At 43.9% G+C, this 23,833-nt stretch overlaps 1 protein-coding gene across 2 annotated transcripts in view; it reads left to right on the top strand.

Moving 5' to 3' along the window:
• PRKCE (protein kinase C epsilon) overlaps positions 1-23,833 on the top strand; it is a 300,957-nt gene that overhangs the window by 236,708 nt on the left and 40,416 nt on the right. For both annotated transcript variants that reach the window (XM_017512713.2, XM_017512711.2), the window contains exon 11: positions 22,346-22,484. In XM_017512713.2, the coding sequence (XP_017368202.1) occupies positions 22,346-22,484 (139 nt within the window). The remainder of the gene's footprint in view (positions 1-22,345; positions 22,485-23,833) is intronic.

Raw genomic sequence — 23,833 nt, forward strand, 5'->3', positions numbered from 1 at the left:
TTTTGGTCTACACACAGCTTAAAGGAAACTCAGAGTAAAGAGATAAGCAAAGCACATGCTTTAATGTCTTAAACTATTCCCTGCAACTGTGGGACTGTAGCTGACAAGTAATGAGGCCAAAATGAGGATCTTTTGGGGGAAGTCAAATGCAAGGGATTACTTTTATTGAGGGGATAGATAATGTGTCCTGTTTACTCTTAGAATCCTTAAGATCATATAGACCAAAAGCAAGCTTTATGGGCTTATTAGTGCAGTGGAGTGATCTCAGCTCACTGTAGCCTCCGCTTCCCAGGTTCAAGCAATTCTTGTACCCCAGCCTCCTGAGTAGCTGGGACTATAAGCATGCACTACAACTTCCCGTGCATTTTTGTGTTTTTAGTAGAGACAGGATTTTGCCTTGTTCACCAGGCTGGTCTCAAACTCAGCTGGTCTCAAGTGACACATTTGCCTCAGCCTCCCAAAGTGCTGGGATTATAGAAGTGAGCCACCACGCCCTGCCAATTTTTATGTTGTATCTATTTCTTCTTCAGCTGTCTTGGATGTTTGATGGTAAGGATTTGTGCCTTTCTAAATGCAAAGAAATAAAGTGCCCACAATGAATGAAGAAGCAAGTGTTTATGAGGCATGCCCTGATTGACAGGGGTGCTAACTCAAGGCAGTGCTGAGTGCTGGCAGTTGGTAGGTGTCAAACAACTTCACCAACCCATCCTGGGTTGAAAAGTGATTTTAAAATGTTTACTTTTTGATAAAGAGATACGGGCCATGTGTGGTGGCTCATGCCTGTAATCCCAGCACTTTGGGAGGCTAAGGTGGGTAGATCACTGGAGGTCAGGAGTTTGAGACCAGCCTGGCCAACATGGCAAAACACTGTCTCTATTAGAAATACAAAAATTAGCTAGGTGTAGTGGTGTATGCCTGTAATCCCAGCTACTCAGGAGGCTGAGGCGGGAGAATCACTTAAACCCAGGCAGCAGGGGATGCAATGAGCCAAGATTGTGCCACTGCACCCCAGCCTGGAAAACAGAGTGAGACCCCATCTCAAAAAAAAAAAAAAAAAAGCTAGTGTTAAGTGACTGACTATTCATATTTCTAATTTTAATGGTGTTGCTGCCTTCTGAGATGTAATAAGGAATATGAATAGATAGCAATCTATAGAGAATTTTATCTTAACGAATGGTTCAGTTTTATCCACTGATACTAATAAGAATCACCTCCTCTCTGAAACCTCGTTTCATCAGTTTCCTTGATACTGCCCTATCACTTTGTATTTATTTCCCAATTAGAGACTCCTGCTCATGTTAAAAATGACCACATAAGGCCAGGTGTGGTGGCTCACCCCTGTAATATGAGCACTTTGGGAGGCTGAGGCAGGAGGATAACCAGAGGTCGAGAGTTCAAGACCAGCCTGACCAACATGGAGAAACCCCGTCTCTAATAAAAATACAAAATTAGCTGGATGTGGTGGCGCATGCCTGTAATCCCAACTACTCAGGAGGCTGAGGGAAGAGAATTGCTTGAACCTGAGAGGTGGAGGTTGTGGTGAGCTGAGATCACACCATCGCACTCCAGCCTGGGCAACAAGATAGAAACTCCATCTCAAAAACAAAAAGACCACATAATCCATGTCTCTGCATTTATGTTCACACTTGAAGGCAGAGAAAAGGGATCATGTTTGTTGTACCCACTTCACTCATTGATCTACGTGTGACAGACTACAAACTCTTTAAAACTGGGCTCATTCCCGGTCTTCTACCTCTCTACTCTTCTGCTATATGCAGCAAAGATCCTTAGTCACTGTGAGGAATAAGGATGATGGTGCTGTATGGTTATAAAATATCAGGTGCCCCAAAACAACTAAAAATATTTCTCCACTAGCAACCTCCACTTAATCAATGAATATGGTAAGTCACGAGAGAAACTTTTTAGACACAGTTAAATCTTAACTGGAAAAAGGGATGTCTCACTTGGTCTGCCTCAAAGTGGCACAAATAAAGACACTTTGGTAGTTATTTGTAATGGTGTCTTGCCGAGTTCAGCCATTGATTGCCCAGTAGTTTCTCCCTGTAGCCATTTATCAAGTTCTTCTTTACTGCCATGCTTAGTTGTATGTCTGCACGTAAATATTAGTAGAAGACGGAAGAGTATTTGGGAAAATGAATTGATAGTCAGTACTGTAGTTCATCTAGCCTGTAGAGCTCAGTAATACCCACTGATAGGAAGGGAAAATAGGCATCATCCCTGGTATAGGGTTGACAAGGAGGATTTCTGGTTGTTGATGTACTGTACCTCTTTAGAAACTCCTTTGTACCCAGCCAATAACAGTGACTTTGGGGCGACATTTTAGGTAACAATGACTGGATTTAAAATAAAAGTTTGAATTTGTGGGAGTCATTGTATCTGAAAAAGAGGAATATTTTCTCAAGTCAGTATATTGGATGAGAGGTGGCCGTTACATGCAGGCCTTAAGAAGAGGCGGGGGGAGGATGGTTGGTGTCCTAGATATGGTTAACCGTCGTCATCAGGACAGAAATGAACTAGTCATTGACTTCATCTAGTCAATTACAACTGACTGATGGAATTTTTCCACTTTTCAATGTCTTTGAATAATTTCCCTCTCAAATTCATGCATACCAATAAATACAGACCTAAATATACTTTTACAGTATAGACACACTTAGTAGGTACATAAGTGAGAATTCTGAGAAAAATCAGTGTTCTGCCTATGACAATGAGTCACTCTTAATTCACATTGGGATTAAATAAGCATGAAAATCAAAGTCCATTGCAATACATCATTACTGCCAGAGCAAAATGGAGTGTGAATCAAAATCCAGTTGTACGTGTCTTCATTGTATCTGGGTGAAGTACCTGTTTAAAATGATTAAAAATGATTTAAGACAAGTTAATCTGCTCCAACAGCATGGCAGATGTAAGCAGCAGGGTTGGACTGCCAAGCCAGAGCCCTAATACCCCAGCAGGTCGGTTCTTGTCGAGTGGGCTCAGGCAGTGTTGTTTTACCAGCCTGGCGTCCAAGCTGTGGCACATGTAACGCTGTTTCCAGAAGAAAAGTACTTAGTGGATATTTCTTTGGTAAATACTCCAGGGTGCCTGTTGTCTTAGAAGCAGATTCCATTCAGCCCACAGAGATCTGTCTGGGTCTCCTCTTAGCCCCTGGGTTCATTCTTAGCCATCAGATATTTACGAGGTGCCTTTTACATCTTAGGCACTGTGCAGCGTGCTGGGGGATACAGTGGTAAACCACACTCAGTCCCTTTGTCCCCACTTTGTAGACCTCACTGCCTATTGGGGAAATTCACATTTTCTTGTAATAATTACTACAGCAGAGGAGGTACAGTGCCTTGGACCCCTTAGGAGGGGCACTAAACCCCCACATGGACTCCCATGGGGGAGTTCATGAATGCTTCTGGGAGTTGGCCCGAGAAGGACATTGGAGGGTGCTGTTACAGGCAGAGGAAACAGTGTATACAAGAGCCTGAAAGTGAACACTTAATAGGCATACCTTGTATTTGACATTTACTCATACTTAAATATGTATTTTCTATTTGAAAATCAGATTAAAAGGCTTTTCCTGGTCGTAATTCATTCTTAGCTTTCTTGTTTCTCCCCATAGGACCCAGCACAGAACTGGGTCTATTTGAGAACCGGACAACTGTGAATTTCCTCCTCCCTTCCCTTGAGCAGTCCCATGGGATGGTGAATGCTGCTGTCACAGCCTTTAGTGGGAGCTGCTGGATGAGGGCTACAAAGAGTGTGGAGCCAGTAGGTGCTGGAGACTGGGCAAGGGTGAGATGAGGAATGGCTACAGACAGCAAAGACACACCTCAGTGGTTTACAGGTTTCTTAAGACCCAGCATTCAGACTTATCCTAGGTGAGCTCCTTTGAAAGATGGGTGTTGTTGAGCTTAAAAATCTGGTCAGTGAGTGCTATTTTAAGCCTCCAGACCCTTGGTCTAGGAGTTCAAGGGCAAATGCAAAAAGAGGAAAGCCTGAGATCCAGAAAGCCAACAGATTTGGGCCTTCTCGGTTAGCTCTAGGGGAATTCTAGTGCTTCGACGTCCATTCTGTGGTTTGCTTCCAGGTTTATTCAGTTCAAAATTGTTGACCCTTGCCCTTAAACAACTTATCATTAATATTTTCTTCACGTCACTAAAATCCTGGATTCTTAGGATCTTTTTAATACAGTGTCCTGTACAACGAGTCCTCCACGTTTTAATAATATGCTTGATGTTTTATTTTGAGGCTGGAGTAGAAACAGCTGCATAGACTTTTTATATATATAAAAGAGGGAGCACGCCCTAAACCAGCATCTGACCCTAACTTCTCAGCTTCTAGATGTTCACAGTCATGGCAATAGTCATCCAGTAGCTGATTTTTGCCCCCGCCTTCTCTTAGGGCATAGAAGCCCACTGCCTTTGTAATGCTGGTCATGTTGCACTTGACCACTTTTCACAGTATTCACGTATTTTCGTTGTATCTGAGTGAAGTACCTGTTTCTCTGCTCTGGTCTCTGCTTTCAACCAGTGCTGTGCCCTTGTGAGGAATGTGTGATGGTCAGCAGGGCCTCTCCACACTGACTTGGATCTTGAGATAGCTCTGAGTTAGTAAACCTTTGACCATAAGTGGCTGTCACTGTGGGTAGCCTGTTACCATTGAGCAGCAATGGTAGATTGTCCTGGAACTGGGGAGTTCGGTCAGAATTCTCAGTAGTATGCATAGCTCTGCCTAACTTGCACAGATAAGGAATTGGCTGGAAAAACATGAGACCACTCACAGATACAGTAGGCAAACTGGAAAATCAAAGGGAAATCAGACAGGAACTAAGGAGGCTGGACACAGCCGTGCTTCTCAGACATGGCCCTGGGAAACCACAGCTGGGTCAGTCAGAGCCTGTTTGCCTTCATGCCACTGCCTCAGAGGTCACAGGAGTATCAGGAAGGCCAAGCCTTGGTGTTCCACGTGCATCCCGGTTCACACACTGAGGTACGCCCTTTGTGTCAGACAGTCTGCTGCAGTGGGCAGTAAAGATCAAATGAAAGCAAGCAGGTACAGCCACCATTTTACAACTCCTAGATGAATTATTCCAGTGATATCCTATTTCTGCTCCTCACCTGGTTTCCTGTCTTGTTTTTGTTGTTGTCATTTGCCATTGTGTTGTTCCCTTCCAGCATTACTTGTAATGTGATCAGTTTAAAAAAAAAAAAAAAGAGCGGATATTCAAATCTGTTTACATGACAGTGATTTTTTTTAGTATGTGAGAAAGGGGTAATAAACCTCTAGGCCCAACTACGTATCTGTAGTTTTTGGGGAATGATTGGTGTTTTTTGGTGTGTATTGGGAAGTTATTGAGAAAACCTATATAATAAAATTTAAAATTATAAAAATAAACTCATGGTTTAAATGTCAAGTTTGGAAACTGCTTATGAAGGACAATTGGAACTAATATTTGTTGAGCACCCACTCTATGCCAGGAACCGTTACAAACCCTTTCCATATTACCTCATTTAGGCATCACAATAAGCCTTTGAAATCAGTACTGTTTCCCCATTTTTCAGGTTAGGAACCTGAACCTAAGTGAGACTAAGACGTTGTATTCACATATTGTTAATACTGAATCAGAGTAATCTTCAAACTTAGGCCTGGGAGATGCCACGCTCTCCTGCTCAGTCCCAGGCATCTCTGCCTTACTGATCGTTAAGTAGCATCATAGAAGCTCCTTGTTTTGGTCAATGTTCCCTGATCTTTATGTCTTTGATCTTTTAATCACTTTCCAATGGCCCCAAATATAGATCTGTGGTTGACCATTAAAAGTAAGGTTGATAAGCCAGTGAAGTATCAACATTGAGAAGTCAGGGCTGGATAACCACACACCTAAAGACCTGCACCGGAAACGTTGGTGATCCCGGGGAGAGACCACCAGAGAGTGACCAGGCAGTCAGTATTTCTGGCCCTGCTCCTGGGCACCTGACACCGGAGCAGGGACCGTGGACTTGAGGAAAATATGGATGGCAGAGCAGAGGTGGGTCCTTCTTGGAGGAGCTCAGAGCTTCTCAGGACCTCCTCGTCCACTACCCAGCTTAGACACTGGGTGGTCAAGAGTTTGCTCTGTGAGTTTCAAATTTTAGTTTCCCACCCCCATACTAGCTGTGGGCCCTGGGCAAGACTTGCACCCTCTCTGGGTCTCAGATTCATCATCTCTAAAATGGGAGTGATGATAGTACCCATTTCCGAGTTTGGGGGAGAATTCGAGGAGCTCCTCCACATGAGATGCACTAGTAAAGGCTCGCCAGCTCTTCATGGTTTTCTCCTTGTTTCACATATGGATGGCAGAAGCCAAATCAGAATGATTCCTCCCATCCCACAAAGGCGGGGACCCATGGCAGGTGTTCAGTGCATAGCTGTCGATGAATGGAAAAGAAACAAGGGCATGGAGCAGAGTTAATCTCAGCGTGTACATTCACAGCACTTTTACTCCTCAGTGTTATTTTATTTATTTTTATATGTGTTGATTGTCTCTTTCCACACTAGGATATAAGCATCAAGAGGACAGGGAACTTGTTTCCATAGTGCCAAGAACAGTGTATGTCATGTGGTAGTCACTCCATGAATATTTGAATGCATGAGTGAATGGGGTTTTTCTATGAAAGGGAGCAAGCAGATGAGGAGCCTGTGGGCAGCCTCTGCTGCGGACCCTCCTGAACCCTGGACTGACCATCTCATTCTTCCACCAGGCACTCCAGGCAGCCTCAGGCTCGTGCTGGCTGAAGGCTGCCCACAGGAAGCTGCCTGCGCCTGCTCCTTGCCCCAGCAAACTCAGGGGCCAGGGCAGAGTCTTGCAGATTGGCAGCTGCTGAGTTTGATGTTGTAAGACTCGCTGGGAAATGCTGCCATTTGGATTTATTATTTTAATTGTTTTATAGTTTATATTTATGCCCTGCAGTGATTTTCCATTAAATCAGAACACTTATGTTTTCAAAAAAGAGCAGGTATGGTTGTGGGTGTATATCTTAACAGCTAATCTCTGGCAATAAAAGCCATTTGACAGTCATCAGCAGATTAGGAAATTTGTATTTGTTTAATTAACCTGGCTTAGGGACTGTTAGCACATGAAAATAGCGATCTTTTTTTTTTTTAGCCTGATAAGATGACAGATTTTGTTCTGGTATATTCTTAAGGTTTCAGGTATAATTATTTTTGTGGTCATTTTCATTTCTATTAGAATAAACCATTGGGTTGGTAAAAATAATTACAAAATTGGAAAGAGACAACACAAAGTATAATCTAATAAGTAACTCATAATTAAACTTTTATTGATTTTATTCATATGTACACTTAATGTATATATTATGCCGTATATTATATAAAATATAAATATATACCTATATACTATTACATGTATTAATTATACTATATACTTTATCATACATGCTTTGTTATACATTATTATGTGCTTTATTACATGTAATAAAACAGTATATTGATATGGCATAGACACATAGAAATGTTGAGAGTTACATGTTGTCTAGGTACATTCTCACAACACATGTTAATTATCTCTTTAGTTTTCACTGAAGTTTCAGTTTTTGTCATAGCACTTGCTAAAATAAATTTGTAAGTCATGATTTCTTTATTTCAGAATAGATTGCTTAAAGGATTTATTTGTCATAGATCTGAACCACCCACAAATCCCACATTCCTTTCTTCCGTTTGGTCAAAGCATTTGCTTTCTGACTGAGAAATATTCCTTCCGCAGACCTCATTGCTCTGTTTCCACTGGATCTGGCTCATTTGTTGGCCAGCTAATAACCTACCCACATATCGCTTCATTAGAAAACACATTAAGGTATGTCCTCTACACAGGTGGAAAGTGCTGCTTGTTTTGGACCCTCAGAATAGCTCGAGAAGAGTAAAACTACAAATGCTCAATGTGAGGGTCTGCTATACTTTGTGTGCGCACTCCCGTGCCCTGAATCGTAATTGAGAGACTTTGCTGAAAAACTGGGGGTCGCTTTTTCCCAAAGCTGATATGGGTTATCTTTTGTAAATACCTCTCTTTCTTGAATATAACTTTAATATTTTATCCACATCTGTGACCAAACAACCCGCACTAGTGTGAGGATAAATCCAGCTGGTGATGGCCAGCAAAGTCAGGGATTGAACAGCACTCTGAATTTCAGCTGAATGGCCTCAAGAAAATCCAAATCTTGCTCCAAGTCCTAGGGTTAAAGAAGATAAAAGGAAGCAGTTGGCTGAGGATGGGCTCAGAGGCAGGGGTGAGGCCGTGGCCTTTAGGAGGGCCCTGGAGAGGGAAATCCGAACTCTTCTTGGCGGGATTTGAGAAGTCGTCTTGAAGCTGTGCCCCATGCCTCATCACCTCTGCTGACTCTCTTAGATCTTCTGATCCACCTCTGCAGGTTCCCTGGGGGAAGTTACATTTCAAGCCATAAGGGTCCACCTTAGCTCAATGACACAGAGCAAATTTGCAAGTAGTTCAGAAAGGATCGTAGTTTAGGGAAGGGTGATTTTTAAAAAGAAGGAAGTAAAGAAATGTCCAGAGTATAGGCACCCCTTCTGATGGGCCTGGTGGAGTGGAGATGAAAGAGATGGCTGAGGAACACAGAGCTGAGGTGGGCTGGGTCACCATTGCTCCAACTAACCTGCTCATCAGGGCAACCTGGGATGGGCAGAGGAGAAGCTGCTGGGTCCTTCTTGGTTGGAAGACTAGAAGGCTTATGGAGAAGAACCCAGAATGCTGGTGGGTTTTCTCTGAATGGGATTCTTTCCACATGTGGATTCCCACTGCTGTGCACGAGAGCATGTCTCCCAGTGTCACCCCAAGAGTTGTTGCTTGTTTTTCTTTTGTCCCCCAAGTGGAATTCTGGAACTCTCTATCTCTCCCACCGGCTGGTTTGAGGTTTAAGTTACTTTCTTTACTAAAACTGCTCACTGGGCAGACCCTGATACACAGTGCCTCTATTAGTCTGGAAAGTCTTCTCTCAAAAGGTACAACAAATTATTACTTATTTATTTATTATTTCTAAATCAGAGTCTCAATGTGTAAAAAGAAAAATTAAATAAATATAAGTAAGGGCAAGTGACTTTATCTGCCTGGGCTTCAGCTGAATAAAAAGATCTCTGAACCACCCAACCTGAGAGCCCCGTCACTGACTGACCACACTCTTTGGTTGAGATTCTCCCTCTTTTTGGGTTTCCCGAGCACCAAAGTCTCCTGAGTTTCCTCTATGGCTGCTCTGTCCTAAGTCACAGCCATCAAGCGTTATGCTTGCTCACAGATCATTTCTAGCCCTCTTCTCTTCTCACACTATACGTGATCTTCTTCTCGAAAAATCTCACCCACATTTATTCTTTTCCTCCAGCCCAAAGCTTCACATTTCACACCTAGTCAGCATGTTCAGTGAGGCACCTGCAAGGGCCCGATAATGTTCAGCATGCACGAGCTGAACTGAGGCCGCTGTCCTTTCTCCTGCCGAACCCTGGGCTTTCCTGATAGGTCATAAATGCTCAGTAGATATCCATCAAATGGAGAAGTGGAGGCTGTCTTTATCTCTAATCACCTTTGATTTGTGACCTCTACCAGATTACGTCCTCCCTGATGAAGAGGAGGACTCTTAACCTTAACCTGCCTCATCCTCCTGAGCCTGTACAGCCTCCTTGTCCATCAGATCGCAGATCTAGGCCCCTAACGCAGGGCATAAGCGCAGCCCTGCACCCCTCCTCATTGACATATATGCATATATGCATATGTGCGCGCACAGACACATTTCTTAGTCGTTGGAAAGCGCCGCATGGTCTTAAAGCAAATACCTTCCATGGCCAAATTAAACAAATACAAATGTAAGACTTCTTTTTTAAGAATAATAAAATCTGTTTTCTGTCCCTTCAGAGGTCAGTCCATTTTCAGCCTCCTAACCTCGAATGAGGCCTCTAATATCCTCCAAGTAACTTGGGTGACCCCCACTTTGCAGGAAGACGTGCCTTCCCTACATCCCCGTCAAATTGTGTGGAGTTACATTTGTGTTTCCTCAGCTCTTTATCTGGGCTGGGGTGACCTGCAAGGGACTAACCAATCTCCCAGCACGTGGCTCTTTACGTGGCTGGACATGGAAGACATAAGCCTACTAGTTTTGGCAGCTTTTGGTCCTGACAAAGGAGCTTAAAGTGCAGTTTTCTGGCCTTCCTGTCCGGGAATTCTGGACCCTGCATTGGGTTCTATGGTCCACTTCCGCCAGCCTCCAGGAACGCCCCTAGAAAGGTTACTCTTGGTCCTTTAGCTGGAGTAGCCCTTTCTGTGATGACAGAGTGCTGGCTAGACTTTGAGCTGCAAATCTCTGGGCCCAAAAGAGGTGAGCCCAGCAGCTCTTCTTGCCTTCTAAGGCAGTGATGATGTCCTGTTTGTCCCTCTGGAGCAGCACTTGCCATCCGGCTACTCTGGCCTCATGTCCATCTCTCCCTCTAGACCCCAGACCTCTCCCTGAAAACAGGAATTGTGTCTGTCTTCCCTCTCCATAGCCTCAAACAGACTCCAAGTAGAAACTCAATAACTATTATAGAATCACTACATAGTAGGACCAAGTAGACCGTGAATGTATCAGTAGCTGTCATCATGCCACCAATTAGATGGATGCTAAATGGACTTCATAGAGACCCTGCCCATCATTTCATTCTGACATTCAGTGAACATTGAATACTGGGTACTTTACAGGGCTCTGGAGACCAATCTGTGAACACGAAGGCACCATCTCTGTTCTCCTGAAGTTTATGTAAACAGGGAAACCAGTAATGCTCAAGGAAATAAGCAGAATAGTGACAAATTGTGGTCACTGCTGTGGAGGAACTGACTGAAGTGCTGTGACTGAGATTAAAGGAAGGTCTGGGAGTGGTTGTGAGGGGCTACTTCAGGTAGGGCGGCCAAGAAAGGTGTCTTTGGGATGAAGGCAGAGACCTCACAGCAGGAGTGTGTTGCTTGGTGCTCTTCCTGAGTAAAATAGAGAGAATGGATTGGAGGGTGTAAGAGAATGTTGGATTCAGCTGCCTCCTGATGGTTTTGGCCTTAGTTTTAATAATTTGCAATAAAAATGTTTTAACCATTCCATATATTATCTGGAAATGTGTGTTCACATCATCTGGCTGCTTGGGGCCATGATCTGTGAATTAACGTTTCTGCTTTTATTCCTTCATCCCTTTGACCAGTAGGTATTTAGACACTGGGATGGATCAGGCACTGTGGGGACTTGGAGACCCTGCCCTCATGGAATGGTGCCTTGTGGAGGATAGACACTCATAGTGGGACAGGAGACAGGGACCACCCGAAGGCTCCACTGGCCTTCTAGCCCTGATTATCATCATAAACTCTCCTGATCCAAACTGGATGGATGAGGCTGGAAGGCTAGGGGAGACCACAAAAGGCCTCTCACACCATGCTAAGAACCATGCTCCTGGAATGCCATTGAAGAATGCAAACAGCAGGGGAGCATCATCTGATTTACATTTCGTGTAAAAATGCCTGCTGGCAAAGGTTCGCTCCAGAGTGGAAAGGGGAAACATTTGGTGTGCAACAGCCAGGACTGCAAGTTCAAGCAAGTTCTTTCACGGGCTCCAGCTGCCTTCGCTTCCTGGATCTTAGACTGGAACGGCCCTTGGGGATTAACTCATCCAGCCGTCTTATCTCATATTTGAGGACAGTAATGCGCAGAAAAGTGACTTGCTTGTGGTCAGTCTGTCCTGGGCTCTGCCTAAACAGCTATTTTGATGACCAAGCTGATTGGCCTGGAGAGGGATAGGGGAACTAGGTGTAAAAGTCACGACTGATCGTCGGGGTAGCTCACCCACATGCCGGGAACACAAGGCAATGCCTGTTTCCGATTACCAGGGACCAGGATTTTATCCCTGAATATTAAGCATAAGAATGTACTTTCATTATTATGGGTTAAAAAAAGGAATTGGATGATCATGCAATCAGATGCGCTATTCTGTAGTGATTCCAAGGCACAGCCACAGGCTGTTGATTATTATTTTTTCTGCTGGCAGGATCAACCAGGTACCAGGCTATTTATTTTGGCTTCAAACTGAGATGTTGTTTGACACCTCAGGCTTCCAGCTGTTGGTGTAGTGACTAAAAGTCTTCTCTCTCCAGTTGAGAGGACATCTATTTAATCAAAATAGCATTGTCTGGCTTATCAGTTACATCTTATAAGCATGTTTCCATAAGTTAGAAGCAACCACCGCCCCAACAACTACAACTGTGTTCTCTATCACATGAAAGGGCAGGAGTGTGGACAAAATATATATATTTTTCTCCTCAAACAACACAGTAAAGTGACTCAGAGCATGGAAGTGGGGTCAGGCAGGGTGGACTCTGTTGCTCTCTCACCACCTGCATGTCCTGGGCCAGTTAAATAATCTCCCAAACTCTTTCTCTTCATCTAGCAAGTAGGGATAATAATAGTCTTACCAAATTCACAGAGCACTTGTGGGACTAAATGAGGTATAAGGGACAGAAAAGATTCAACATGGAGCTTGGGATACAAAAGCATGTGGAAAAAGAAAAGTCGTTCATGGTTTTGTTCCTCAATGATTGAATTTTCCTGTGCAAAGACTTGGAGAAGATTTTCCCTGGAGATTGTCCCAGAATGAAATATGACCATTCATTCTCAGTTATCAGCACTAAAACGGAGCACTTAAAGATCATTTACCTTGGGCTCAGAAACAAATCACGCTTTTTAAAAAATTACTAATTTATTTATTTGATGGAGGGGCGATAGACGCACTTTGCTTGCCTTGGTGTCTGGCCTCTGGTGGTCTTTGAGGGACTTGCTTCCTGAGAGTGAGTGATGGGAGGTGCCTGTGCAGAAAATGTCAGGATGAGGGTGCCTGCCAGTCACCAACATTTGCCACAATGCTGACGGGGGAAAAAACATCTTTCTCTCAAGTGTATTGTTAAATTTATGAAGGTGTCTGGTAACATCTGCCAGAAGAGCCAATATTCCTGTCTGATTAACCACAGTCATTCACAAGTCTCCATTATTTGTCCCAAAACAAGCAGGATTTCTTCATAATATCCCTTGAGGGCCTTCTCTAGGACACGAAGTAATTTTTCTAATCTCTTATCTTCAAGTAACTGGAAGAATTTGCTGTTATTTCTGCAGCACTCGGGCCTGAGCTTTGTGGAATTTGCATGCCAGGGAAGTGAGGGCATTGGAAAATGAGCAAAGAATAAAGGAGCCTCACAGGACTCTTCTATGGTGAATTTTTAAGTCACACATAAAAGAATTGTTTCCCATTCTTTCTGATATGTTTAGGGCCTTACATGTGCTAACTCTTCGCTAGGTGCTGTTTGGTTTACAGAAGGAGAGTTTTCTGGCTGTTAATCTTAGGGAATCTACCATCAGTATAGAAAAATGCAATTTTCCAAATGGGAAAGGATGCATTCAGATGAGATAGCTGAGGCATAGGGTAAAGAAAACAGGATTCCACCAAACAGCTACAGTTCAGGTCCCAGTCACCTCCCTAGCCTTGTTTACTCACCCCCACCCTGCCCCAAGTTCTTTATCTGCAAACCCATGATGATACCCACTGCCCAGGGCTGTTGTGAGGGGGAAAGGGATACTTTATGTGATAGCACACAGTGGCTGCCAGTCCTGAGAAGTTGAAGTGTCTGGAAGCTGTCACATGAATCCTGAGTGGCAAGAACTGCACAGCCTCACCCCTACCTGTGAGCCCCCCCGGCCTTTGCTTTCTTCCCCGGGAACTTTGTGTTTCCATGCACAGTGTCATTCCCCAGTCCCGGGTAAAGGAATCCTGACTTTCTCACTGGGCTGTGCTAAAAGCCTCAGTCAGTCTCATGTATTCTCTCTGTTCCGCATCATTTATCCCTTTCCCAGTATGCTACAGTTGCATATACTTCATATGTTTCATCCCATAGCATCTATCTCAGTGCCTTATACACATAGGAGGCCGTAAGAACTTTTCAAAAATAAAAAGACTCGGTGATTTAGTGACTTGCACTGGCATAGCATGTATATCTTAAGAAATGAGGGTTAAGAGATTGCACCACTGCACTCTAGTCTGACACTGCAGTCTAGGAGGCAGAATTTCTGGGATGTCATGGATCAGGCACTGTGCTAGGGCTTTCACAGAGGTGACATCATTCCATCATGGCAACATTATCACTATTTAACAGATAAGAAAACTGAGTTTTGAAGATATGTTGGACTAGCCCAACTTCATCCAGCTGGTAAGTGGCAGAGTTGGGATTCAGATTGAGAACTACCTCACTTCCTGTCTGACATCAGGAAGAGAAAAATTGGGGACCCACTCAACGTCTCAGATCACATGTAGGCACAAACAACTTCTTATACATAAATCATTATATACAGAATTAGATACATGAATAGCCAAACCTGGGAGGCAATTCTTAGAAGCCCAAATACGTGCTTCAAATTATTCTAGACACACTGCTAGAGACAGATACAGTCAGTTTCTTTGGCCAGGTGCTGTGGCTCATGCCTGTAATCCCAGCACTTTGAGAGGCTGAAGCGGGTGGATCATTTGCAGTCAGGAGTTTGAGACCAGCCTAACATGATGAAACCCTATCTCTACTAAAAATACAAAAAAAAAATAAAATTAGCTGGACAATAGTGGCACATGCCTGTAATCCCAGCTACTCGGGAGGCTGAGGCAGGAGAGTTGCTTGATCATAAGAGGTGGAGGTTGCACCGAGATTGTGCCATTGCGCTCTCGTCTGGGTAACAGAGTGAAACCCTGTCTCAAAAAAAAATAATAATAAAATAAAAGTCAGTTTCTTGTTATGTTAGAAGTAGAAGAATTTGACCTACCACTGGTCTCATCCCATCTCCAGCAGATATCCACCTACCAGTTCTCCCTCCGTCTCAGACCATTTCTTCCCCACCACACGGCAAAATCAGGCTAGGGATGTTTTTACTCACTGATCCCTTTCCATTTTCTTACCCTAATAAATTAGTTTGTACAGTTGGTCTTAGAAGTCAGACTTTTTGATTTCCCCTGACACTATAACTGCTAGGTCGTATTTTTTTTTCTGCTCAGATAGGTTTCATAGAATATTTTTAAAGTACATTGTTTATGGAATTTCCTTTCTTGACATGTGATTTTCTGGAAGAGATCTTCATTCCCATCCCAGGAGAGCCTTCACTGTGCTAGACACTACCTGGTCCGTCCCTGGTAGTATCTGTGATCCCTTGGGCAGCTCTGTGTTCTCCTCACCACAAGGACTTCTTTTCCCAGCCCAGAGGAATTTCAGTCCGAGCATCAAATAGAGATTTACAACTCATACATCTCTCATTTTATCTATTAGGTAGTCACAGGCTGTTATGTAGGGTCAGCCCATGCTGCCTCTTACCAGCCATGTGACTTCAGACAAGTTACCTTCTCTGAGCCTCAGTTTCCTCATACATTTAAAAATGTGGGTTGAGGATGCCAAATGTTAGCAGGGTTGGTAGAATCTGCATTCCTGTCTCCCAGGAATAAAATGGCAGAGGACGCACCAGGCAAATGCACCCTTTCCTTACAGCCAGAGTGTTGTCTCTAAATCTCTGCCTGGCTTAGTGATCTGGGCCAGGCCATGTTAGAGGCCTGATCACTGCTTAAGACTTAGATTAGAGCAGTGATTGTCAACCAGAAGGCCTGCAAGGGACATTTAGCAATGTCTGGAGACACAGTTGGTTGTCACAACTGGAGAGAGGGCGTACTAATAGCATCTAATGCATAGAGACCAGAGTGCTACTAAACGCCCTGCAGTACACAGGAAAGCCCCCAACAACAAATAATTATCCAGCACCAAATGTCAATCAGGTCATGGCGTGCCAAGGCTGAGACACACTGGACTCGAGGGAAGCTGAAGAGCCTGGTTCTTATCACCTTCCTATAGCCCGCAACCCAATTGGCTGTTGGTACTGGGGAGGAAGTGTGGTTCTTTGGACGTTCTTATAAGTCTTCAATCGAGTGCAGAGTAAAGTAGCCATCCATCGAGGTGCCAGGCAAGAAAGCCTATAACAAAGGCATTCAGACTGAGGGGGAAATGCTAGGAGTGGCCCTCCCCAAATCAGCGACCACCAAAGATGCTGTCACCGTTATTATTTAGCATTGTTCTTGAGGTTCCAGTCAACACAATCAGACTCGAGAAATGAATTAGAAGTATAAAAACTAAAAAGGAAGAGGTAAATTAATCATTAATAGCAGACAATTTGAAAAATCCAGGAGAATCAACTGGAAAACTGTTATAAAAATAGAGGGTTCAGTATAATGGCAGTGCACAGAATGATTAACAGCAATCAATAGCTAGCATGTGTCCAACGAGATAGAAGCCATAACGGAAGAATGCCCCCATTTACCAGAGGAATTTTAAATATAAAATAATAGCCTAGATTATTGTGAAGTGGATTCCATTGCAGTTAACCTGTAAACACCAAAAAACTGTGCTCTAAATAAGATACAAGTTTATTTCTTTTTCATATGAAAATTATCTGTAGGCTGATAGTCCAGTGACCATTCCTAGGACTTAGTTCTTGTCTTTATGGTTGTACGTGGCTACTACTACTTCAGGCATTACGGCCTCATTCATGCAATATATAGAATATATGCAAGTATAAATATATATATATATAACTTACATAGAAGTATATATATACTTCTTTATAATATATATGTTCTTCTTTATAATATATGTATGTGTTATATAGAAAATATAGCAGGAGGAAAGGAAAAGAAGAGTAAGGCTCTTCCTTTTAAGGAGACTTCCACACATCTGATTGGTTAGCACCTAGTCACATAACTACACCCAGATCCAAGGGTATCTTTTAATTCTAGTTCATGGCTATGTAGCTATGTGCATGGCTTAAAAATCAGAAAGTAAACGTCCTCTTACAAAGGAAGAAAGTGAGAATAGATATTGGGACAACCACCAATCTGCCATAAAGTGTCGTAAGAAATTTATAAGATCTATGTGAGAGAATTTTAAAATGCTCTTAAGGGACACAGATGACTTGGAAATGGAAAGACAAAGTATTATTGGATACGAAGGGAAGACTCGACATCATAAAAATATCAACTCTTTCTAAGTTAATTTATAACTTTAAACATATCACAGTAAAAACATCACCAGGATTGTTTTTCAACTAGACTGATGATTCTAAAGTTCATATGGAAAAATAAACAGGAGGCCGGGCACGGTGGCTCACACCTATAATCCCAGCACTTTGGAAAGCCGAGGTGGGTGGATCATGAGGTCAAGAGATTGAGACCATTCTGGTCAACATGGTGAAACCCTGTCTCTTCCTAAAAATACAAAAATTAGCTGGCATGGTGGCGCATGCCTATAGTCCCAGCTACTCGGGAGGCTGAGGCAGGAGAATTGCTTGAACCCAGGAGGCGGAGGTTGCAGTGAGCCAAGATTGAGCCATTGCCCTCCAGCCTGGGTAACAAGAGCGAAACTCTGTCTCAAAAATTAAAAAATAAAATAAATAAACAGGAATAGCCAGAAATGTTTGAAAAATAAGAATATGAAGACTGGTACTACTGAGTGTTAAAAGGTATTATAAACCTGCAATAATTAAAAGAGTATGGTATAGAGTGATGTTATAGAATAAGAGGTACAGGAAAAATCCAACCACACATGAGGATTTAGTACTAGTTTTTGATAAAGGTGGTATTTCAGTCAGTGAGGAAAAGATGATCTTTTCAACATATGGCATTGGGACAACTTACTGAGCTTCTGAAAACAAGTGAAGTTGGATGTATAGCTCACATCTTTTAATAGAACAAGTCCCAAATATATTAAAGACTTGCATTTATCAAATAAAAACATAAAAGTGCTAGGAGAAACCATGGGAGAATACTTTTATAATTTTGAAATGGGTAAAGCCTTTCAAATTAAGACATAAATTCTAAAGCCCATAAAATAAAACATCAATTTAATTGCATAAAAATAAATAATATTAGCATGACAAAACCACCATAAGCAATGTCAAAAGTCAAACAAAAAACTAGGATAAGTATTTCCAATTATTATCTTACTGTATGCCTTTTCATGCATGAAGCTTTTTTCCTAAAATAGAAAGAGATCCTTAAAAAATCAATAAAAAACAAACACCACAAAAGAAAAATGGGCAATAATTCATGGAAAAAAAATACAGATCTCTTTTGAATACGTGAAAATGTTTCAAACTGACAGAGAAACTTAATAGTATAATGAGATACTGTTTTCATCTATCAAACTACCAAAACTTGATAATATACCATGTTGGCAAGGATGTGGGAAGCAGGCACTGTTGTATATTGCTGATGGAAGTATAAATTGTTCTGCCTCCAAGAAGAGCAATTTGGCAACATCCATCAAAATTCACGTTCTTGTAGTACCTGATTCAGAAATTTCTTTTCTAGGAAATGTGTACAGTTACCTTCACACGTGCAAAAAAATGGCCTATGTAGATGGTTATTCACAACGGCACTGTTTGTAATAGCATATACTAGAAGCATCCTAAATGTCCCCCAGTAAATGCGGTGGAGTGTTATATAGCCAAAATAAAGAGGTGGAAGGTTCTTTAAGTGCCAAGACAGAAAGATCTTCAATATGTAGTAAGTGAGAAAGATAAAGTCCCGAAGGATGTGTGTAGCAAGCTCCTATTTAGTTAAATGAGGAGAAATGAACATAGATTCATATTTTCTTATTTATATATAAAGTATGACCAAGAGAATACACAGGGCATGAATAAAAAGAAACAGCCTATAGAGAGAGAAAGGGGTGTCTAGGAAATGGATGCTGGAGGGATAATTTTTACTGTATGCCCTTTCATTCTTTCTGGTTTTTTGAACATATAAATGTATTACCTATTGAAAAAAATGGAATGAAACTGTAACTAGGTAAATGAGTATAGACCAGTCACATTGGCCCACGTATTGGGAAAGATATTATGCTGGATTTCCCCCCTCTATTAAAATAATGACCCGCCTCCTCAAACAATGCCCTGGCCTTGTATTGAGGACTGAGTAGACAGGGACTAATATCTGGACAGTTGTCCCTCTTTGCAAATCTGTCAGTCTCCAGCAGTTTGATTGAGCACTTGCTACATGCCTGGCCATGTCCTGAACACTGAACACCATGGGAACTCTCAGGAGAAAAGACAGCCTGCCCCGTCCTGCCCTGCCAGCTGGACCCCAGAGTAGGCAAGGCTGGGAAACCGTTGTTCCCAACCCTCCTCCCCAGGAAGGTCTACAGGTCCTTAGCGAAGAGGCAGCACTGAAAACCAACAGGGGCAGGAATAAGGAGTGGAAATTCAGAGGTCCTGGAGTAGCAGTGCTGGTAAGAAAACCATGAGGGAATCTCTTAGAAAAGGACTAGCTCTTTCTCTTCTTACCACCCTCCACCTCCACTGTGCCCTGCCCCTACCCCCACCCCTGAACAGTCATGGCCCTGGGCTTCCCTGAGCTATCCCATCCCCTGAAACCCCACTCATGAACTGCTTGTCACTGAGAGCCCAGTGCCAGGCAAGTTTGGTCCCAGAGGTGGGAGCTCTTTTCTTTATAATGGAACTGAAGACACCCAGAGAAATACAAAGTCTGGCAATGGCCCTTCTGGCTCCCAGAAGTCTTTGGACCCACTCTAACTTTTTCTGTCATGAGGAAAGGAACATAAGTCCCTAAGTCTTCCTGGATTTGGTTTTACATGGACAGTTAGAGTTTTCAAGAAATACAGTGGGGGAGTTGGAGGAAGTGATCAGGGCAGGCTTCAGGCCTCAGTGGCAAGACAGCAGGAGGAAGCATTTTGGCCAGGCCTGCTTCAGCCGTAGCCAAGGGCGGTTGCGGAGTGCTGCCTGCAGACCATGCTTGGCCGTGGCAGCCACCCTGGTCCACCTTTCCTCACGGGAGAGGAGAGGGTAGAAAGCGAAGGGAGGGTGAGCATCTGGGGCCAGTACTGGGGCAGGCGAAGAAGAGCAGCAGCTGGGGAGCAGTGACACCTTCCTCCTTCTTCCCTCCTTGCCCCGCCTGAGGCAGCCCTGGGCAGAAGGAAAGGTGGAGCCTTACAGCCTGAGTCGGAAAACGGACAAGGTTCAAGCTGGCTTGGAATCTCCTGAATCCATTCCATTCATACAGAATGAAAGAAGTCCTTCCTCTGACATAGCAAAGGCTTTAAAAGAGAGTGCTTAGGGGGTGGCATCTGGAATATTTTCTAAAGTTGGGCTTGGTGGCTGGCACTGGAGGAAGTCAACCAACATGAAGACAGGAGGGCAGAGGAGCGCAGCACACAGAGACAAGGACACTGGCTTGCAGATCCAACAAGCCCTCACCACCTTGACTTGCCTCCCTTCTTCCGGCTTCCATTGAATTGTTTCTGTAAGGGTAGTTGCCACGTGTGCTGTTCCTAATTCACAGTGCTGTTCCATGGAACTGTTTAATGGAACTCACAGTGCTGAGCATGGCTTGTGAACTGGGAGGTGTTTAAAGAAGCATCACTGTTGTTCCTTTTCCAATTAGTATCACCCTCATGCTGACCGTGTGTGCCGTGGGGGTTGGCAGCACTGGACACTACAGCATGGAGGGATAGAGGGGCATGTGACTCAGTGGGGCCCCGGCTGTCAGCTTCTCAAGACTCAGACATTTGCAAGTGGGCAGACAGTTCACCCAGGTCCCTTGAACTTGGTTCCTTCATGAAGAAAGTGAATGTGACAATGTTAGAGGCCTTCTATATTCACACACAGCTCATTAGTCCTTCAAATAAATCTACAAGCAGGAGCGTGTCATTCTGATTCACCAGATGAGGTCACAGACCAGCAAGGTGACTTTACCAGGACAAGGCTACAGTCAGTGTTGCAAACTCAGGCCCTGGGTCTCAGCCCAGTGTTTGTCTCGCTGCTTTCTCACCCACAGCCAGATCTGGACCTTGACCACACACAGTGGCCAGGATGGAGGTGGGGGAACCCTGGTCCCAGGGGCTCGGTTTGGTTGGGCTCACTGTTATTTCTATAGTTCATGAGCATTTGCTTAGAGCAGCACATTTTATATGCTCTTTTTTTCTCAAGAAGCCCCAGCTGTAAGCGGAAATGGGGTCATGGGTACAATACAGGCAGGTCTTAAAGTGCTTCCTGCCCCACCTCTGCACTCAGGCCTGGATCCCTGGCGATGGCCGGAGTTCACGTCTTGACGCCAGCAGGCCCCTCCTGCTTTCTGTGTGCAGAGGAATGGGCCTTCTTTGCAAGACCCTTCACCCTCCATCCCAGAGTGGCTGTTGTGGGGAGTCCAGGATGGACACCACCATCCAGTCTGGGTTTTTCTACAGGGTCAGGTCTGGGGTTTCCAAGCATGGTGGCAGGGAATTCTTACCCAGAACCCCTAAGTGTAAAATGGGCCCCAAGGGAACTACACTGGTTGTGGCTGGCATTCCCTGTAGCTCTTGCTGGCTACACAAAACTACATGGGCTCTGTGGGTCCAGGTGATTACAAGCAACGTGACTTCCTTCATGCCTCCAGATCTTTCCCCCACCCAGTGGGCTTGCCCCTAGGAAAGGGATCTCACAAATGCTGGTGCTCATGCAGGCAGGATGCTCATTGTTCTTAGCATGCATTCCAAATTCTTTTTCCTAGCATTCCAGGCTCTTTGCAAACATTCCTGTCTTGCTTCACCATTCACTGGGACCCAATTCTCTGGCCTCCCCACCAGCTTTTGCATCAGCTATATTGGCCATCTCTTCTCTCCTGTCTTCTTTCCTCATAGTCTGTCTAACCCTTACCTTCTGGTCAAGTTTCTTTGGAGGGGCACTGTTTCCCGGAAGCCCTTACTGCCTGCACTAGCTGTTCTCTCCTGTTCTGACACACAGTAGCTTGCATAGGTGGTGCCTATAAAGTAGTGCCTGACTCTTAAGTGGTTTTATCTGTTTCCTTCATGTCCCTATGTGTCATGCTGGGAACCCCAGCTGATCCCCATGGTTAGTTCACAAGGGACGGGGGTAGATGCTGCATTTTCTCATTGCAGGATCTGATTAATATGAATTTGGTTGCATAGCAGGGTTTCCATATATACCTACTGACTTTGATCTATTAAATCACAGCAGTCTCGATATATTCCTGGAGTTATAGAAGTTCCTCCCTTTTGCTGAAGAAAGTGGAGGTACCATTAAGGACCGACCAACATGAGAGAGAGTCCATGGACTGAGATGGGCTTCAAGAAAGGCAGGCTTCTTTCAGAAGATTTCCCCAAGATATGCATATACCTCCAACTCAAGAAGACTGTATTGGGGTGAGCGATATATTCACAATACGGTCCTGGCCTATCTTGCAGGGATTTGAAACTGGACAACATCCTTCTGGATGCAGAAGGTCACTGCAAGCTGGCTGACTTCGGGATGTGCAAGGAAGGGATTCTGAATGGTGTGACGACCACCACGTTCTGTGGAACTCCTGACTACATAGCTCCTGAGGTAAGACCTGTGTGCCAACGGCCACCTCCTGGTGCCAGGACCGAGGCAGGGGCCCAAACCCATGCACTGGGGGCATCTAGTGGTGCTGGAAGAAGGCTCTGGAAAACCAGGGTGGATTCTAGGGAGGAGGGAGAAAAGGGAAGGTGAAAAGTTTGCTGATGTCTTTGTCAAGAAGTTCTAGTATTGGGGAGATGATGAGTGAAATGAAAGTAACAGGCTATTTCCCAAACCTGGGTAAGTTCTCACAGAACATCTCTTTCCCATGCTAGTCAAGAACCACCAACAAATCTAGGACCAAGAGAAATTTGTTGACTTTCATTATTGTTTTCATGTCTTTAAAATCAGAATAGGGTGAGCACAGTGGCTCACGCCTGTAATTCCAGCACTTTGGGAGGCCAAGGCAGGCAGATCGCTTGAGCCCAGGAGTTCAAGACCAGCCTGGGCAACATGGCAAAACCCTGTCTATACCAAAAATACAAAAATTAGCCAGGCATAGTGGTGTAAACCGGTAGTCCTAGCTACTTGGGAGGCTGAGGCAGAAGGATCTATTGAGCCCAGGAGGTTGAGGCTACAGTGAGCCATAATTGTGCCACTGCACTCCAGCCTGGGTGACAAAGCAAGAAAGACCCTGTCTCAATTTTTAAAAAAAGTAAAAAATAAAATCAGAATCAAGGAGCATCACTGATCATAGGAGCACTTCAGGTTATCAGCTGTAATTTGTTTACAGTAAAACTAGGAACCGTTTACCATTTCCAGCATGGTTTCAGTTCTATGCTGTGGGCACACAGGATGGAGCAGGAAGGGAAGCGTGACTGTGCTTCATTATACGCAGACATCAGAGACGGTCACCGTGGCCCACTCCAGTAGGTTGCCTTTCATGAAAGTTGTTTGGGATGTTTTGCTCGGCACAAAGTGTTTGTTTGCCTTGAGTTTCTCCAGGTCAATCTTTCCCAAACCGAGAGATACCCAGTGTGATATGACTCAGGTTTAAGACATGGCCTTTCATAGACAACCAAAATGATCCTCATGGTTCTGAGACATGTAAGATGGGAAGGAAGTACCAATCCCCATTAAACATCACCCATGGTGGATAGGTGTCAGCACATTCCAAGGTCATTTCCTTTTAGTGGGCATTATTTGAGCACCTTCTAGGCACAAAGCAATGAGGGGATAAAGAATTGACTGAGACACTTGTCCCTCTTCTAAAGAAGCTTTTGGTCTAAAGGGAGTGACAGATAAGTAAACAACTAATGAAGCAGAATAAATAGGCACATAAAACAAGATGGTATCCTCAGGGATCAGGAAAGGCTTCTTGGAGTGCCTGGTGGATGAACTGAGTTGTAAAGAAT

This window comes from Cebus imitator, unplaced genomic scaffold, assembly GCF_001604975.1.
Source record: "Cebus imitator isolate Cc_AM_T3 unplaced genomic scaffold, Cebus_imitator-1.0 Scaffold476, whole genome shotgun sequence".
Taxonomy (NCBI): Eukaryota; Metazoa; Chordata; class Mammalia; order Primates; family Cebidae; genus Cebus; species Cebus imitator.